Genomic DNA, 20,771 nt, shown 5'->3' on the forward strand with positions numbered 1-20,771 from the left:
TGAATTTGAATTCAGGATCAAACGGTTTTGCTCCTCTTGGATTTGGGGCACTAGTTGAACATGGTCCATGGAGAAATATTCCTGATAAAGATTTGTGAAATCAGGACATTGCCAAAAACGGAGTTTACTCCCCCAGAGAAATTCTTTCAAAGCAGACTGCAACATTTTCACAGTCTCTGATCTTCTGTAAAAACTTTTAAGCCCACACACACACTCACAAAAAAAGATGCTGGACTATCCTGCAGAATTAACATCTCTGAGACATTAACAGCTTTAAAACTGTTAATCTGGATAGAACACTATCAGATGTGGAAGTGCAATTCCTGGACCACAAGAAAGCTTTCTGCAAACAGAAAGACAGGCACCCAAAAACTGTGCTAGGATTTTATGCAGGTTACAAACCTACAATATATTTCAAGGAAAAAACCTGACCACCTCTTCCACACACAGCCATAGCCCTACAACAAAAGACATAATAATCCTGTCCTCTGAAATCCTTCCAGAGTAACCAATCCAGGGACCTGAATATACAGAATACATGAAGCTATCTCTGTGGCTAGTTTAACACATTGCACAATTTAAACATATCTAATATTTAACATATTCGGGTATTTAGCTGATATGTAGATATTTAGACATATCTAAAAATTCAAGCTTAGCACATGCCCTTTAGGAGGGACTTGATTTTCTTAGCCAAAGCTGCACTACCAGTGTTCAAAAAAATAAACAGATCTTTGATTTCTGAACCTCAATGATGAAATGTGAACTAGAGCCACCTCAACAACAGGACTGATTACTCCCCTGACATCTCCCCTTCAGCCTGATCTTTTTTTTTTTCCTTTTGATTTACAGAACAAAGAATTTATTCATCTTGTTCAAAATTTTCCCAGTCAAACCTCATTCCCAAATCCTGCACCCGGCACGTTCCTGGTGCTGGGAGCAGAGGCAGACCTGCCACTCTCTGTAAAGAGCCAAACACTCTTTTTGCAAGAACATTGTCAGTTGAGTTAAAGACTGACTGTAGCAACTGTAACCCATGGAAGCCAAGTTTCCAATGGAAACGTTCAACTGTAGCTGCCATCAACACAAGGCTGGCCCATAGTTCAGGTATGCTCCAGTCTGGCTTTAGATAAATTGTGATAGAACACCCTGAATCTGTGATCCTTGTTATTTTTTGATGTGAAGACATGGCACAAGCACAGATACATTCACACCTCTCCCACTGAGGTGGGTGTGGGGGGTGTGTGGGGGAGGGGAGGGTGGGGTGCACGCGCGTATGTGTCTCTGTGTAACCTCCAGGCTTAAGGCTTAAACACCAGGCATTCAAGAGAGGTGTTTTATGAACCATCTCACGGGTCCACTGATTGGCATACATGGATGAGCTGGCGCAGAGGACCACGAGCGCACACAACACCACATCATAAAGGCTCAGGTCCCATGGAGGATGCTGAGCAGGCTGGGTCTCTTCCTGTGATGCATACACTGCAGAAAGCATCCGTTCACCTTGCAGAGTAAAAACTCTACTGCTGAAGGTAGCATTGGTTCTTCACTGCATCCAGCTCAGAGGAGACATAGACCTGTTGGAGTGAGTCCAAAGGAGGCCACGAAGATGGTCACAGAGGTTGGAGCTGCTCTGCTGTTGGGGGCAGGCTGGGAGAGCTGGGGCTGTTCAGCCTGGAGAAGTCTCTGGGGAGACCTTATTGTGGCATTTCAGTACTTAAAAGGAGACTTGTAAGAAGATGAGGACAAACTTTAATAGGGCCTAGAGCAATAGGACAAGGGAGAATGGTTTTAAACTAAAAAAGGGTAGATTCAGACTATAATGAAGGATTTTTTTATGATGAGGGTAGTAAGGCACTGGCATAGGCTGCCCAGAGAGGTGGGAGATGCCCCATCCCTGGAAACATTCCAGGCCAGGTTGGACAGGGCTGTGAGCAACCTGGTCTGGTTGAAGATGTCCCTGCCCACAGCAGGGGGGTTGGACTAGGTGGCCTTTAAAGATCTAAAAAACCCAAACCACTCCATGATTCAACAAATCACATCTAATCTCTTTGGGTACCAGCAGCTGGGAAGCACTTGATCCCATGCTGAATGGAAGTAAAGAATAAACTCTGCTGTAGATATACTACATCTTGTATGGTCTTGGCATCCTTTGACTGTCCCACTGTGTGTCCCATGGCTAAACCTCGGGGGGGGGTGGGGTGAATGAATGTATTCCTACGGTCAAGAGGATGTTCAGGATACTGTAATATTGGAAGTGGCCAGATGGTCCTGCAGACTAACTGATCTCAGTCTGGCTCATGTTATAGACAACAGGCAGACAGCTTTGTCTGGAAATAGAGAGGTTTGTCTCAGTGTCCAAAATATGGCTTGCATAATTACTAGTGGAAGCAAACAAAAGGTGAAGGCTGATGGCATCTAACAAAGCCGTTTATCAGGGAAAGCCAAGAGAGGTCCCTGGGGTCCCTGCTCCAGCTCCCAAAACTTTGTAACAGAGATCTATTACACTCACTTAGAGAATTACAACTTATTCCTACAGCCAGGTCAACCTGAAGGAACGCCAGAAGCATGATGAATTTTGGCTACACCTCACACCTGCTGATGTCGAGTGCCAAACTCAGTCTCCAAATAGAAAACTGTCTGGGATTTTTTAATTTATTCTTCATAGACAGTTGAGTGGCTGTTTTTTTCTGAAGTGTGATGTCCTTCCTTAGAACTTCCCTTCTTTCACAAGGGAGCACCAGGGAGTCCAACTCAACCCAACCCAACCACTTCACAGACACCTGACCAGTCTGTTTTGGGGACAAGAAGAAACGAGGCACAAGACAAGCGAGTTTGTCCTGTGGTATTCAACAAGATCGCAAAAGAAAAGTCACTGAAAATGAGAAGAATCTGGATGAGCTTTGTAGTCTTCTGGATGCTCTTTACTACAAAGGAAACAGCTGGCACAAACTGAACAGACTGTGGAGCTACTCGCTGTGAAATGCAAATTCTCCTTCTGCAACTTGACATTCATAAAAACGGAATTTAAGCCTTCTCCCAGCTGACTTTACAGCAGTGCCCGTTCCCTCACTCCGATTATAGTGGGAGCTTCCACCTCCGCAAGGCATCTGTACCTAAGTGGGACAAGTCTAGACCATAATGTCTCCCAACTGGAGAACATGAAATGGAGTGCAGTCTTGTATTTGTCCTCTTGAATGCAGCTAGCAGAACTCTCTTATGCTTCTCACTCCAAGGGAGAGAATGGTCTACACAGGAATACAAGCAACAGTGTAAGCAAAACCCTTCTGCTCTTTCTTCCCTTTCAAAGCTTTTCCTGTAGATTTTGTGGCAGGGATGAAGGGATTGCTCCATATGGGTAAGGAATCACAGGATTTCCAGAACAGTTCATCCTGCCTAGGTGGAGAACTCCGTAACACAGCCTGCTGAAGCACCTCAGATTTTTTTTTCCTCTAGGAAATATTTAGCCCACTGTGCACCAGGATCAGGAAGCTCTCCTGCCTCAACTTAATCAGAAACACCTAGGACCATCCTGTTCACAATTCTGGGCAGGAGTGGGTGCAAGGCACCCCTCATTCTTCCCTTTCTGTATTCAACTAGTCTTCACTGGCCATCTTCCAAATAGAAACCTGCAGTTACTGGTTGGCTTTACTGCCTGTGACAGGTCAAGAGCAATATCTACCAGTACAGACTTCAAATGCTTTAGGATAATTCCTTTACTTGTCTACTGACTTTATGCTACAAGGGGACACCTTTTCTTTCTCAAGGTTTTTCTGATAGTCATCTTCTGTATTTCCTTGAGAAGCATGAGGTTTAGCAATCTCAGTGATGGGCAAAGCACAGCAAACAACACATGCCCACTTGTTGCAGTACTGCCCCTCTAAGCCCAGAAAGCCTTCTCCATCACTCCAGAACGTGGGGCTGTGCAGAAAGCGAGATGCAGTTCACTTGCACTCAGGACACTTAATTTTAAGCAACAAGGATTAACTTCAGAGACTCAGATTCCGAATTAATAGTATTCCTGCATAGATCAGACAACCATAAGAAGAAAGAGTCACAACAGAAAATGAGAAGCTAGGAATGAATCCATCAACCATGAAAAAATAATTCTGCAGTTAGCCTGTAACTTTTGAGAACCCTTTACCAAAGAACTGCTCATTAAGATTTTACAGACTGTACTGGGCTGACCTGGAGTTCATTTTCTTCATTACAACCCACATGGTACTGTGGTTTAGATGTGTGACCAAACCAGCACTGATAACACGCCAGTGTTTTAGCTGTTGTTAAACTGTGCTTACATGGCATCAAGACTGTCTCTATTTCTTACTCTGCCCCCTAGCAAGTAGGCTGGGGCTGGGCAGCAGGGTGGGAGCAGACACTGCTGGGACAGCTGACCCAAGCCGACCGAAGGGTTATTCCATGCCATGTAATGCCAGGGTCAGCAATAAAACTGTGGGGGTGGCAGGAGGGGACAGGGTTTTGGATTTGATTTTTCAGAAGTAGCCATTGCTCGGACACTGTCTGCCCATGGTGCTGAGCATCAGGCTTACTGGTGTGAGGTGCTGCGTGACTGCCTTTGCAGCACTTGATGGGTTTTTTCCCCTTTACTTGTTAAACTGTCTTCACCTGGGCCCATGAGTTTCCTCCCTTTTGCCCTTCACATTGTCCCCACAATTATTCTAGGTGGCAGGGGGTGAGCGAGTAACTGGGGTGGGGCGGGGGTAGCCACTGGCCAGGGTCAACCTGTTACACACAAACCACTCCTTCAGGTTCAGAATCACAGAATCATTTAGGTTGGAAAAGATGCTAAAGATCAGCCAGTCCAACCATTAACCAGCACTGCCAAGGCCACCACTGAACCATGTCCCCAAGCACCACAGCCACATGGTTTTTGAACACCCCCAGGGATGATGACACCCCCGTCCCCGGGCAGCCTGTGCCAGCGCCTGCCAGCCCTCTCGGTGCAGAATGCTCCCTCACACCCAATCTCACCCTCCCCTGGCGCAACGTGAGGCCGTTTGCTCTCATCCTGTCGCTGGTTCCTGGGGAGCAGAGACCGACCCCCCTGGCTACAGCCTCCTGCCAGGCCGTTGCAGAGCCACCGGGTCCCCCCCAGCCCCCTTCTCTCCAGGCTGACCCCCCCAGGCCCGCAGCCGCCCCCCATCAGGCAGGTGCCCCAGCCCCCCACCCTGCCCGATGGCGGGGGGCGCAGGGCTGACGCCAGGCGGCGGGGGGGCTCCGCGCGAGGCCCCGCAGCCCGGCCGGGCGCTCCCCCCGCGCTGTTTCATCACCACGGACAGCGCCGCTCCCGCCGCGCCCATCCCCGCCCGGGCCCCGCCCGCCCCGCGGGCACCTCCCGCCGGGCAGCGGAGTGGGGAGGGTGCCCGAGTCTCCGGTGGGGGCGGGCCGGGAGAGCTGGGGGGGTTCAGCCTGGAGAAGGGAAGGCTGCGGGGAGACCTTAGCGCACCTCCCAGTACCTGAAGGGGATGCAAGAAAGCTGGAGGGGCTTTTCACAAGGGTGTGTAGCGATGGGACGAGGGGCAATGGCTTTACACTGAAAGAGGGGAGATTTAGATTGGATACAAGGTCGAAATTCTTCCCTGTGAGGGTGGTGAGGCGCTGGCACAGGCTGCCCAGAGCAGCTGTGGATGCCTCATCCCTGGCAGTGTCCCAGGCCAGGCTGGATGGGGCTTGGAGCAACCTGGGCTGGTGGGAGGGGTCCCTGCCCACGGCAGGGGTGGGACTGGGTGGGCTTTAAGGTCCCTTCCAACCCAAACTACTCTGTGATTTCACCCAACCGTGCTATACCAATTATTGTCTTTAAATTCTTCCCCCCTTAATGTTTTCCTTATGCTTTCCCTTATACCTCTCAATTCTAATAGAAACTCAATTCTAATTCCTAATTCAAATCGACTTTGGACACCCCACCAGCACCACCACGTTTCACACTGCTGCAAGAACCCACTCCACAGTAAGTGAGGGATTTTTTAGATTGAGAAGAAACAGGAACTATCAAAGGACTGTCTTTTAATTTTTAACAGGGAAACACCAAAACAGATCTATTCAAATCAATGTTTGTTTTCAAAAAAACATGTCCGTCCCACTCATTCTTCTTTTGTTTAACTTCTGCTCTACTTGCATTTTAATGTAGGAGTCAATAGCCCACCCAGATGGTTTCAGTGCAGTGTGAGCACTCCGGGTCGTACCCTACAGTTTGGTTCCTGTGCAGAAAGTGGTGATCTCCTCAGTCTGCTTTGGAAGTGCAGCACAGATGAAGAGGAGAGGATTGAACTGCAAAGAAAACGGCAGAACACAAGCACAGAACCACTGGAGCAACCCACACTATTTTAAACTTCAGAAACTTGTTCTTAAACCTCTTCTCTGGCTGGTCACGGACTGTCAGGTTCAGGACAACAAGCACTACCCGTTTCAGTTACAGGTTGCAGCTGAAAATATCATTCTTCTGACATAAGATAGGCTTCAGCAATAAGAGAAAAAGCATCCAGCGTGGCGGATAAAGCTTGCCGAAAGGTCCAACACAAGACCGCATTACAAGAAATGAAAAACACATCAAAAAACTCAACACTTCATGACCTGCACTCCAAACACCTATCTCCAAGCCGCCTTTCCTGAAACACAGAGGGACAGGGCACCCTGGCATGCTCAGCACCACAAATCCAAGATGACCCACCGCATGCACTATCCTCCAGCGCAGCGAGGAAAGAACCAACACCAGCAGCAGCGAGGTTATGCTTTGCAGTTCCCAGAAAGGTCTGAGGAAGCAGCAGAACCATCAAGGAATTAAAATTGCTTTAAAAAAATACTGTCCCCACACAACCCTATTCAACACAAAGTATGCCTCTGCCACCAAGACACAGGTCCCACAGAAAAGAACAAGTATCTTGTGTGCTACACAGTGATTTGTTTTTTTTAAAACGAAGCACAGCTACCAAACTGCCTTCCCAAGTAAGCACAGAGGTGCAGCCCTTGACCCAGGGGAGAGAAGACACAGGCTGTTGGCTCTCATACAATCCTGGGCCCCTCTGCTGAGCCTGCTAATGTGAACAGGGGCAAGAGTGCAAAATAATGCAACACTGAATCACACCCCATGTTCTGCACGGCAACATCAAAGACTGAGCAAGGCGCAAACATCGTTTCAGACACTACCGATCACCCCCAAACTGTCCAGTCTCCTGGGTTTGATGTTATACAGTTACCTCTTCATCCTCATCCTCATCTTCAACATCCAGGATACCCGAATCTTGCTCAGACATGGGGCTAGTGTTTTTTACCTCCAGATCTGAACTTGCGCAGACTTCTTTCTTGGACTTCTTCCCCCCGCTTATCCTGGGATGCTGTGATACAATACTGTCCAGGTTTCTTTGTTGCTGTGCCTAGAAAAAAAGCAGATTTCACCTTTTACAATAGCATCCTCCGATTTTTTAATTTTTTTTTAGCCAAAAGATGTGATCAGTCATGAAATATGACAAATGAGACAAATAAAACACACAACTTAATGGAACTTAAAAACGTTACGTTTTTCCTAACCCAGATATTCCAAAGAAACAGAAGATTTGTTTCAAAACCATTCCAGGGATTACGCAACAATACAAACAATATTCTGACTCTTCACAAATCAAGATGCCAAACCCATCATACTGCCATATTGATCTATTTACAGCACAGATGCAGAAATATTAGCCCATAGGCCATGTGGTGACTGTCACAGGCTAAATTAAAGGACATACTTAACAGTTGGATTTGTTCCTCTTTTCAACCCATGTCAGCACAAAACATTCCACATCTGGACCCCAGAGGTTCCTGAAAGCATTTTTGTGGTACCCCAGGAGAGTTTAATTGTACATTGCTGATGTACAGAATGAGCTGTAAAAGGTATTGAGCAAAAATTCACTCTCAGAGAAGCGCCACGATTCAGGGAGCGAAACACACAGATTCAGTAGAGCTCCCTGGAACTGCTGTTGGTATCTGTTCCTGGGGGTTTGGAGTTTGTTTGCAGCCGAGGTCAACACGTGTGCTCTGCTGCAAAAACTCCTTTGGTTTCCTCATTGTTACCAAGCACAATATTAGACAGGACAAACGGTTTAGCTCCAATTGTTCAAGAGAGTTGACCAAGAAATTCAAAATGAAAAGGCAGGGTAAGGAGGGGGAACAGCACTAACACACAAGTGGCCACAAGTGCCAAATCATGGCCAAAGAAGTGGAAAAAGGCCAAGCCAATGGATGCAGTGGCTCTGCACATGTGGGCTGATGCTCTGGTGTAACTAGAGACTAAACACTCTGAAAGCCTGAATTTTATATGCATATATACACATAGATTTATAGGACCTCTCCCATATTTTTCTATGAAATTTTAGTATGTAAGAAGAAAGGTGTATGGAAACCATCCAGATGTCTTTCTGAAAGTGATATTCTAGATGGTAGGTTTCTTTTTAAAAAATAATGAGTTTTTTATATATATATATATTTCAGTTATTAATATAAGCTCTCTTTCTAGCAAGTACCTGTACAACCAGAATCAAACCTGCACCCATGTATTTTATTGCTCCCCTACAACAAGAGACAAATGAGGTGGTGAAACGGGACCAGCCCCTGCCCCAAGCTAATGTGACAGCTTGGCTTTAGAAGGAAGGAATACTAGAAACCATATTGTAGATATGGTTGTCAGTGAAACCAACTGTGCTAGCAAAACAATGGAGAATTAAAACAAGTGGTACCTATTAAAAAAAAATAAATAATTACTTTTGCTCCCTGAACTGCAGAAAGTAGAAAGCTCTACCTAGAGTGCAAACCTCCAAAATTATTTCCCTTTAAACTCTTAAAAGAATTAATATCACACAAAAATAATTTATGAGCAATTTTTATTTTGACAGCCTCTCTCAGCTCAACTCCCTTTTGAATCCCTCCTTGGGAAGAAAGACCCCATCAGAGACCCATCACTTGTGTAGTTTCTAGATCTGAAGAATATTAAAACTAATGCAGGGCATGGATATCCCAACTCTTGCAAAATCCAGCCAGGCTCTACCATCATGTAAGGCAAAGCACCCTCCACACCATGCACATACAATTGGCTTTGTCTTAATTAATGACTATAGCAATTATTAATAAAATTAAATACTAGACACTAGACGAGGTTGCACCAGGAATTGGAACTAAACTCTACATGATGAGCAGCCCTGTGCTATGCCATAGCACAATCTTGACCTCTAGTGGTTGGAAAGCAGTAGTATCCTTGTTATTAACTACAAGTGCTCCTACAAGAGAAGTACCGGCTGAGCAAGGGGACTGCTAACCAAGCTTAACGAAAAGATCTCTTAAGGGATGAGTCAACAATAGGGGTTTTTGCAACAAAGCCACAGGAAAAGGTCTGTGTGAACACTGCTGAACACAATTTTTTCTAGCAACATCAATACTTGAAGCAATTGGGGGAAAAGTGGTATTTTTTGCATTAGAAATCTCAAACATCAGAGGCACAACTCTATAGAAAGACATTGCAACATCGTATAAAAAGAATTAGGACTTCAAAAAGGGGAGTGAGCGTTTGGTCCTTCTGAAGCACACACAACAAAGAGATTCGAGGCTCGATTCCACTCTCAGATACACCCATTTATGACATAAGTTACTCAACTGAAGCGTAATGAAGTTATAACACTGAATCCACTATAAATTATACCAAAAGAAAGCCCAGTGTACTCATTAAAATCTCTCAAATTTATGTAATCTTTTTTCCTCCAGAAAGGGAAGAAATCAAAGAATGGGAAAATGCAAAGTTTTGGATAAAACATTCTGCCTGAAATGGATCATTAAACAGGGCGTAGCAAGATCATAGCAGAAAAAGTGGTCATGGGAGAGGAAAAATCTGGGCTAACAAGCTGAAGGATGCTGCCGCCAGCTCTGAACTTCACTGCCGAAGCCTTAAGCACGTAACGTTCAGATTTTAGGCTGAACACAGAATTAGCCTCACCAGAGGAACTTGTGGACATGTTCTCAGAAGACACATTGTCTAGATCCCCCATCTCTTTTCAAACAAGAGGTGTTAATGTCTTCCCTCAGCTTCGGCTATGCTCACAAGAGGAGCACAGCAGTACATGACAGCTATCGCCCCCATGTCAATATTGATAAGATCCAAATCAAATATTGATAAGACCTGATAAATAATGGTATTGAAAAAATCCCAAAGTCAAAAAAATCTGTCCTTCTATAAAAAGCTCTATCGCTTTAGGCCAAGGAGCTCAACATCCAAATTCAAACACCACATTTTGCATACTTTTAAAACAAATAAATGAAAGTTTACCAAGAGAAGAATTTTGACCTGCATTCAAGTCCAAGGACCTACTGGTAAAAAGGAAAAAGGGAGACCAAAAAGAAAAAGTATGTCCCATCTCCCAGAGATCCACAAAAAACACCCAGAAGGATCCTCCTAATGGCACAAACATGCTTTTTTTGCCCATCAAGAGCAATTTTTACCTTTAAAATAATCGGGAGCAGGGGGGAAGTTCTACATTAGAAGAGTTTTTCCAGGGATTTCTACCTTTAAGACCAACAAATGGCCCAAAGTAACCCAATGTTTATTCCCTTCCGGCACACCAGTGCACATCCCAGCACATGACCGCCACCTCGCACAGCTGCTGTTCTGTCGTACAATGGGTGCAGCCCATCAACCGCCGGCTGGGAGCCCGAGGAGCCAGCGCGATACCAGCAGAGCCCATAACCTAGGTGTTACGCTGGAACGACACAACATACGTGCCAGAAAAAATAGTAATTGCTTTTCCATTAACAGGAGGGCATTTCCCCCACCCCCACTCTTGGCAGGAAACAATCTGGACTGAAGTGACCTATAAGTGAGAAATATCAAATTTTCTTTAACTTCGGCAAGCTTGGGTGAAGTCACCGAGGTTTCAGTTTCACCTTGAGAGAAAGAGGGAGCTGGGGAGAGGCCCAAAGGAAGCAACTAAGGAGAAATTTGGGCTTAACTGCCAAGGTACTCCCCGCTCCTACCCCCATCTCATTACCCGCACCTTCCTGGGTAGGGGGTGCAGCAAAACAACCCTGCAATATATTTGACATCACACATAAAGGATGAAAAATGACCTGCAGAGCAGGCACATTTGGATTTTAATGTTCTGTTTCACATAAAGGCATCTGTAGGGAGCCCAATGAAGAGGCACACTTTAGAAACCACATCAAAGCATAGGCGACACTCCAGCGTGCCCTCTGAAAACGGAGGGACCTGGCGCTACAGGGGAGGTGAAAAGCCCTCAAGGGACAAAAATCAAATAAAAAAATCCCCTTACCTTTTAGTGTGGTTTACATGAAAGCCAGTGCATTTTTGTATTATTGTGTAAAATTGCTTCTATTATACAAGACTATCAATCTCTTGACTCTCTGCTTAATGTGATGATAAAAAAAAGGTAAGAAACCAAATGCCTGTTTGTAGCTAACACTACGTTTAGCAATAACACACAAAGTGTTTGGTTCACGTAGCTAAAAACTCCCTCCAAGCGCAGCCGCTGTCTTCATCCGCATGGCCAGCACAGCAGCCTGGCAGCCCCCTTGCAGCACAGAAACACCCTCTGCTGCCCTGACACGGCAGAAATCCCAGTCTTCCTGACAGCAACACTATGTCCAGGCTGGTTGATATAAGAAACAAAGGCAGCTTTCCACCTCCAGTTTCAGGTTTAGATCAGTGCCCTACATTTGCTGTCGGAACTAGACTGAGGCTGGCCATCGGGCAGCCTAGAAGGACTTTCATCTCCACAGCTGAGAAGTTGGTAGGTTTTGTTGGCTGAATGCAATCAGAAGAATCAATCCTTTTTGCCGTTGTTCCTCGAGAAGCAGAGATTCAAAGGAACAAGGCAAGAAAGCACTTCCATCGTTACTACAGGTCTTCTCTCCCCAGACATGCACTTCTGCCAAGTGCTCAACCTTGCAGGATGTAGCTTTGGGAGTTTTGCCTTCAAGTCTGTCCAACAAGAGTCCTAAACACAAGTCCTTAACACGAGTCCATCCTGAAACGGCTGCTGCAAGCTTTGAAGCAGCGACTCCACCTCCACCACCCATCGCAACTCAACCAAGCCAACCCAACCAACCAAGCGCACAGACCCAACGCTTTGCATGAGAAATTAAAAGTATTGGCTTAAAACACTGGTGACAAGTAGTAGTTGAATTTTTCGTAGCTGACTTTTTCAAAGTAACTTGATGGCTTGTGATGAAGCGAACACAGCCCCAAACCTGCAACCCCAACCTGCATAGCTAAGCTGGGGAATGACACGGAGTAACAGAGCGGGTCATGGACTCCTCCAGGCTCTGCCTACAGCAGCCATACCCACCATAAGGGAAAGTTGTTATACCACCTACACAGGGAATGAGCTCCTTTAAAACTCAGATAGCTTTTTATAGGGTTTTTATAACTTTGCCTTGTGTTCTGCATTGGTTTGACAATGCATGAGTGTGTCTTGCCTCCCATCGCCTCCACGCACCAACAAACTGACAATATTTACTTCTTAGAAGAATCTAATTAGCTCTTTCCTGATGAGACAGTAGATAAGGCACAGCAAGAAAAAGGTTTTATGATTTAAAGGGAATGAAGTACTGCTGCGGTTAGCTTCGGTGGTTTTGATTAGTTTCTGCACATTTGCTGCTGTGATTGTTTTATAGACCCCTCTAATGGTCTGAGACACCGAACTTTAAAATATCATTTCCCAATATCCCTAGGAATGGGATATATATTCCTTAATCAATGTTACCAAAAAAAAAAAAAAAAAAAAAAAAAAAGCAGACTGGCTACAAGGGAAGAAAAAAGGAAAGTTAATAAAAAATGACAGTAGGGCTGGCTTCTTGCCAAAGACCCATTCGAAAGTTATAAAATCCCCCTCCGATCAGATAAAAGCATGGATTATTATTGCAAGGTGTAAACTCAACACACTGACACAGCTTCTGGTTTGAGTTTTAACAAAAAAGCCCGTCACTTGTCAAGATGATAAGAGTTTTTGCCTATCTGCTTTCTCGGTGTTAACTGGTTATCAGAGAAAACAATTTGTCAGAGGTTTGTCTGACAAAGTTCACCATCAGCACAGGAAACAAGGCCCAAGAACAAGATTTTTTAAAGTCAGTTCCTCATCATTCAAAAAATTAAAGTAAGTTTAGAAATGCAGCACTCAACAAGTTAACTCTCCCCAACACCCTCCACAGGCTTTGCTTCAACTTCCCACCCCTCTTTCCCTGAAAATGACTCTCCCCACCTCAGCCCACCCAGTGCTAAAATCCAGCTCATGATACTGATATTCCCAAATATCAGTTCTGCTCAAATATAAATTTACGGCATAAAGTATGCAATGCGGAACACCCAATTCTCCCTTTGCTTTTGCTTTCACCCAGTGATTTATCTTCGTCCCCACACCCCTGCTCCTTTTTCGGACCCACAAGACGAGGTCAGCATTATTTATATCCTCAGAGTCCATTGTAAAGAGTAACTTAGTTAATTCAGCTTTTTATACAAAAACTATTGAATCTCTACTGTTCTTTGGGGAAGTTCCAGCACCACAGTACTTGCAGAAATGAGTGATCAAGGCTCTCCTTTCCTAGGAGCTGTAAAAAGAAGTTTATCACATTAGCATTGATAGAAAGACTTGGGCAACCACATCCTCCAGGTCAGCTGTACAATAGAAGACCAAAAGCCATTTTTTAAGTCGCCCTTTATTGAGCCAAGTGTTGATTTACACTTCTGTGTGATCTAGCCTCCAGAACAAGATATCTACAGGCAGGCATCAAAAGTAGCTTAGTTATGTGATTACAAAGTTTATTTATCACATTTACACTGAGTGGAGAAGCCGAAAATTAGATAAGCGGACTAAAAGCAGTAGGAAGACAGCTGTTCTACAAGGTATTTCAAACACATTAAAGACCGTGGCCCTGACAACTCCACAGCTTGGATCTTTGTTTAATCAGTCCCCAGCACTTTGTGAGCCAGGCTGAGATAAATAGTTTACTGCTCACTGTTAAGCAACTGGATACATACTTTTTTGTTAACTTTCACCAAGAATTTAAAATTCCTTTTTAAATGCCGAGTGCCTTCATACAAAATCCCCTGCTATATGCAATCCCATACACCACACTCTGATGTTGGGGTTTTTTTAACGCTGCCTTTTCATACAGCATTGAAGAGGCATCTCTCTCTCTGACGAGACTTAATTATGACTCAAAGCACAAGTGGAAACTCCCACACTTTGGTTTAACCTCTCGTTAGCCTAATTGCAACTGAACCAAACCGCGCCGAGTAAGAGAGGGAGCAGCGAGGTAATCACAACCAAAACCAGTCACAGGTGAGAGGGTCCAACTCTCACCCTCCCCATCCCAGAATGACTCAGGTGCACACAACCGTGCAGGACCAAGCCTCAGCTTTAAGTACTCTCTCAGGCACCAGGGACTAGTAATTATTCTCTCAGCAAGGGTTTGTTTCAACACGCTCTCTGACAATCAGGGCATGACGAAGGTAATAGGGTTTTTTTTTCACTGAAACTATTAAAAAGGAAAAATCCAGACAAAAGGCTTGCTTTCCCAGAGACCAACGTCAGAAGAAAAGGGGATGGAGATGGAGAAGGGAGGGAGAAAGTAAGGGGACAGTCTCAGGCTTCGAGTTAAAGACACATTATGCCCTACTCTTGCTTGGGCTCAGAGTTTCCATTAAAGATAATCGCAGCAAAGCACTGGAGCTTGCAGCCAGCAGCCAACGTAGCACCAAGGAAATGCCCGTCTCCACCTGAAAGCACTGAGAGGTCTCCAGCCCCCAGCACCATCATCCCCAAAATGGGAACATTCCTAGCTCAATAACTCAAGCCTGCAGGCAACCCCAGCAGCAAGTGACAGCACACCAACCCTCACCTCCCTTCAAATTGACTCGGGCAACTCTCCAGTTGCTGCCCTACACCTCCAGCCTTGCCCAGAGAAGTTGCAACTATCACACCTACGACAATTTCGGGTAAAAAGAAGTCACGTATTACAGCTCACAAAAGGTTGAAGGCACGTTGGACTGTGAAGCTTTTCAGGGTTTGATCCATGGGTAATTCTGGAAAAACAATTAGAGCATGCTTAGGACTGCTGCTTCAGCTTGAAGGTACCACTGCCTCGGGGTCTGACACGCTACACGGCCCTCATGCACTCTCATAAACCACAGTAAGGCAAATGAAAGTCTGATAAGCCGATACCAACATTTCTCATTGGTTTTACTCTCATTTTTACTTCCCACTGTCTAGGGGGTACAGGTCATTCCAAGCTACTGGCATACTGAGGAACACACTGCCGAATATCCCCATTTTGTGTGTCAAGAATTGCAACAGAGGCAGGTTTGCTCACGCAGCCAGGACAGCAAACAAGGATTATTGCTCATCCGTGCTTGGGTCTCTGCTCCCTGCTTATCTACCTTGACCACATTGACCCTCAGAAAGTTATACGGAGAAAAGAGCATTAGCCCTCATAGCCTGGCCTCAGATTAAACCCTTGTATTTCATTCTCTGTGGGAGTTCCCAAACTGCTGTTTCACACACCCTCTCTCTGGGCCTTGTCAAGCACTTTGGAGACAAGTTTCCTTTCCAGATTTTGCTTTTGTTTCCATTTATCAGTCTGGTTTGGGTTTTTTGAAGGTTCTGAGAAACTGGCAACGTTCAAAGCACCTATCTTAGATGGTCCCAACTATCCTGGAACACACAGAGACTCATCTAAATACAAGGATAAAGCCCTGAGTGGTGAGTCCTGGACAAAACATTTTTTTGGCTTTTCCACAAGGCAGCTTGTAAGTCTTTTAAATCAGATCTGGGAAGATCTGCAGAGCAGATACCCTTAGGATCTAACTCACAGTTCAGATCTGCAGTCAGAAAATATCCTCGACTGTACTCGCAATGCTCTGAAATAACCAGTCCCACAGCTGGTCCTCAACTGCATCAAAGCAGTGGGCAGCTTTCCACCAATTCAAGCAAGGGCACAGATCTTCCCTTCCAACCTTCCTCCATGAGAAGAATCTGTACTAATACGCTCTCGGCAATGGCTTAAAGTAATGTCATCCAACACATCGGCACCAGTGACTCATCTGTTCTGAGATGCACCCAAAGGCATTTTCACAGAGTCTTACAGGCGCTGAACTCTGTGCCCTGACAACGCAGCAGATGACGCCAGGGCGAGACCTGGGGGAGATGGGACAGGAGCATTAAGGACTGCAAGGGACCGCCTAATGGAACATGTTCCATCACTGGAGACCCAAGAACATATTCAATGACCGCATGCTAGACATGGGTTCTGTAACTGATCATGTCATGGAAGAACCTGTTAGACTAAAGCATGTCTTGAGAGCCTTACCATCCTGTTTTCTGTGACGGAGAAATGTCTTTCCAGTGGTAGACTAAAGAGGTGCTCACCCAAACTGCTGTCTGCTTCAGAGCAGGCAGTGCTGCAAGGACAACTTCAAAGCTATGTACCAATGTACCAAAGAGTTAAATCATCACAGCATGGTTTGGGTTGGAAGGGACCTTAAAGATCATCCAGTTGCACCCCCCTGCCATGGGCAGGGACACCTGCCAACAGCCCAGGCTGCTCCAAGCCCCATCCAGCCTGGCCTGGGACACTGCCAGGGATGGGGCATCCACAGCTGCTCTGGGCAGCCTGTGCCAGCGCCTCGCCACCCTCACAGGGAAGAATTTCTTCCTAAGGTCTAATCTAAATCTCCCCTCTTTCAGTTTAAAGCCATTCTCCTTGTCCTACCACTACATGCCCTTGTAGAAAACCCCTCTCCAGCTTTCTTGCAGCCCCTTTAGGTACTGGAAGGTGCTCTAAGGTCTCCCCGCAGCCTTCCCTTCTCCAGGCTGAACCCCCCCAACTCTCCCGGCCCGTCCCCACAGCAGAGCTGCTCCAGCCTCTGACCATCCCCGTGGCCTCCTCTGGACCTGCTCCAACAGCTCCATGCCTTTCTTACACTGGGGGCCCCAGAGCTAGAGGCAGTGCTGCGGGGGGGGTGGGGGGGGGGTTGGGGGGGTCATCAGAGCAGAGGGGACAAACCCCCTCCCCTCAGCCTGCTGGCTATGCTTCTTATGATGCAGCCCTGGACAGGGTTGGCTTCTGGGCTGCAGCTGCACATTGCCAGGTCATGTTGAGCTTCTCCTCAGCCAGCACCCCGAAGTCCTTCTCCTCGGAGCTGCTCTCAATCCCTTCATCCCCAGCCTGTATTTGTGCTTGTGATTGCCCTGACCCAGGTGCAGGACCTTGCACTTGGCCTTGTTGAACTACATGAGGTTCACACGAGCCCACCTCTTAAGCCAAAGCCGCTCTGGATGGCATCCCTTCCCTCCAGTGTGCTGACCACATCCTTCAGCTTGGTATTCCCAAACTTGCTGAGGGCGCACTTAATCCCAGTGCCCATGTGTCCAACAATGATCGTGAACAGCACTGGTCCCAGTACAGACCCCTAAGGAACGCCACTCATCACCGTCTCCACTTGGACATTGAGCTGTTGACTACAACTCTTTGAGTGAGACTATCCAGCCAATTCCTTACCCACCGGGTAGTCCACCCACCAAATTCATGTCTCTCCAGTTTAGAGACAAGGATGTCATGCAGGACATTGTTAAATGCTTTGCATGAGTCCAGGTAAATTATGTCAGTTGCTCTTCCCTCATCCACCAATGCAGCAAGCAAGGCAAGGATCACAGCAGTTAAAGACTGAATCCTAAAAATCTAAAGAATCCCCTACGATCTTGTCATCTCTCCTGGGGGATGCAGACAGCAGCAGTACTTCTACCTTCCAAAGATTTAAAAAAAAAAATAAAAAAAATATATATATTTTTAAAAAAAGAAAGAGAGAGAGAAATCCTTCATGGAACAAAGAATATTTAGTTCTGTTTAGGAATAACCACTATGGTTTTTTTGATGAGAAATCCACAAAGCAGATGCCAAAAGGGCTGAGGCACAAAGACTAGCTTTTCTTGTTAAGAACTAAATGGCTTTTTCAAGAGTAATCATCTTCTCCATGATCCATGAGCTTTAGGGTAGTAGTAGAAGAAAGCAGAACAATATTATGTTATTTCTGGTTTTAATTAATCATAGAATTAAGCAGCCACTGCTTCTCCAAGCATGTTGACTATAAGGGATATTTAATCCCCATATGACAAGTTTCACTGAAAACGACTTTACAGAAGAGATTGAATTTCATTTGGCTTCCTTAGTCTCATGCAGATTCCTCTGACACTGTGGAATATTCTGCTGATAAACAGGTTTTTTCTAAGCAATTGTTCACCAAGGATAAGACTGCTGGGCATGAGGCCTGGCGATTCAGGGAAGAGATTATAGCAGAGAAGAATGAAATTACACATTCATCACACAGTATTACTCTCTAAAACCGCCTCTTCAAACTCAAATGATTTTTTGTGGTCTTTTTTAACATAAAAATGAATTCAGTCAACATATTACATAATTCTTCTCTACCAAAGTACGTTCCCAGGATTTTACTCCCCACATCGATAAGTAACTTTTTGCTTTCATCACAATTTTAGCACTGAAACTAGAAAGACTGTAAATACTCATAGATAAATCAAAACTTGATCTCATCTTGCTTCTGTAAATTGACATAATATTCATCCTTTAAAACACCAGAAGTTATTGCAGACTTGAAATTATGCATTAAAAAAAATTATCCATATTCAGCCTCCAAACTTTCAGAATTTGCAACCAGAAAATCAGGCAAGTCCCAAAATCTGCTATTTACTGGACGTGATCTGCCCTCTAAAGGCTAATGGGGAAACTGCAGAGAACCTTTTAGCCAGGAATAAAGACATGAAAGTGTTACACATCCTCTTATTTTCATTTTCCTTTACCTCCCTGCCCTCTCCCCTACAACCCACCTACTGTTCAATCCCCCAGGAGGATCCCAGGCTCACCTTGACCAATGTCAACCCACGCAGCAACAATCCTGGCCTCCTTAAACTCAAAAAACCCTCTACCATTGCCCTAATAGAGCCAGGATCTCATTCCTATAGGGACAGTCTTCTTCAGTGCCGATAGAGAGATGAGTATCAGGCATAAGTGAGATTCAATCAGACACCATCTATTTTACCATTCATACAATTTTGCAATAAAGTCGCCAGGACAACGGCACCGATGCTGCTGCATGACCCTGCTAGTTTTCTAACAATATATATAATGTTTGGCCCAACCACCCAAAAAAATCCTGCAAGTAAGCCTTTGACCTCAATACCGTGGATGTTTCCATCTTAAACCAAAAGTCAGTCACAGCTGGAAGACGGGAGGCTGTCACAGCTGGCTTTCTACTCCTCATTTCATAAGAGACAATATACACAGCCATTCCAATCCCCAGGGCCATCAGCTCTTCCAGGCTGACGGGCACAAGCCCTCAACAACATCCCTTGTGGCACAGCAATTCCTTGGTTATCTGAAGCCCGCTCCTCTCAATCAAAACATGCTTGTCCCCGACATCACAACAAAAAAAGACGGAAAAGCTCAGCATGCCCTTCCCTATATCTGAATATGCATCTTTTGTTCCTATTACATATTATTTCAGAAACTCCGCTTATAAATTCAGAAAAAGCATGATCTCTCATCAAGCACTTACACAAATTAAATGCATATTTCATAGAATACACGTTTTAATATTGCATGCTGTGCCTTTACATTACAGTTACTCACTACCAGTACAACACTCAGCAAAGGAGGAGCTGTGGTAGGACCACAGCTGCCCAGAAGTGATCACTTGAACACTGATACAGAAGTTTGCCATCAAAAAATACACTGCTAGCTTGAAAACCTGTAATCTCACTTTGTGTGCAATCATTGTAACACATCCGTATCACTTTTCTAAGGCCAGAAACAGGTTTTTGGATCTAGACATCCCCATAGCTGCGTGCTTAGCTCTCCCTCTGAATTCCCTATGCAAGGATCCTAAATGGGCGACGGGGTGTTAATATCCTAAATTGCCATTAATGGCATTCCCAAGTGTTACGTACTCTCCAAACAGATTGCTTTCATTAGGGTACCTTAATAAGGATTAGAATAATCCACTATTCTGGATAGAAATTGTTGGCCAAAGTACCTGCCAAAGAAGATGTGATGTATGAAATGAGCCCATCTTGCCTGCAGACGCAGCGTTGCAAAAGGATTTTCTGTTGAACTTCAGTTGAATTCACTGAAGTCAGCATTGGGGTTTATAAATCAGCAGTACTCTTCGGTGACAAACCTCCTTCAGAGCAATATGTGGTACACAAGAGGGGAGTCCAACCTGGAGGCATTTTTTCAAAGCTCTAATTCTAATTCTGTTTCTACCCAGACCCCTCAAGGTAGTTTTTTTTAGGAATATTCAAAAAGAAGAAGAAAACGCCCAGCTTCCAGGGCATCATTTCTTACCCTCATAAAGCACTTTACGTCAATTTAGATTTAAAGACTGAAATTTCAAACCATTTCACCATTGCCACGCTTCCAACAGCATGGAAGTAATAGCAAAAAAAAAAAAAAAACCCAAACCCAAAAACAAAAATAAAAAACACAACACCAACAATGAGAAATAAGAAAAGAGGGAGGGAAAGACACATTTCAGTTATCTGGAGTAGGAAACTACCATCTCTGCTCAAACAAGCTTGTACCCCTCAAGCACCAAGCAACTCCCATACACTTCCGCAAAGCTCTTCTGCACTTTAATCCCTCTTTGCCCATTACAGTGAACTAACTCATTTAATTGAATCATGCTTCCCTAACAACCTGTT

General features: G+C 45.1%; 1 protein-coding gene across 3 annotated transcripts in view; it reads right to left on the reverse strand.

Moving 5' to 3' along the window:
• Nucleotides 1-20,771, reverse strand: part of EXOC6B (exocyst complex component 6B) — a 312,139-nt gene that overhangs the window by 157,780 nt on the left and 133,588 nt on the right. For 2 of the 3 annotated variants that reach the window (XM_055706484.1, XM_055706491.1), the window contains exon 7: nucleotides 7,218-7,394. In XM_055706484.1, the coding sequence (XP_055562459.1) occupies nucleotides 7,218-7,394 (177 nt within the window). The remainder of the gene's footprint in view (nucleotides 1-7,217; nucleotides 7,395-20,771) is intronic. The other variant, XM_055706488.1, reaches the window with a different exon arrangement.

Source organism: Falco cherrug, chromosome 1 (assembly GCF_023634085.1).
Source record: "Falco cherrug isolate bFalChe1 chromosome 1, bFalChe1.pri, whole genome shotgun sequence".
Taxonomy (NCBI): Eukaryota; Metazoa; Chordata; class Aves; order Falconiformes; family Falconidae; genus Falco; species Falco cherrug.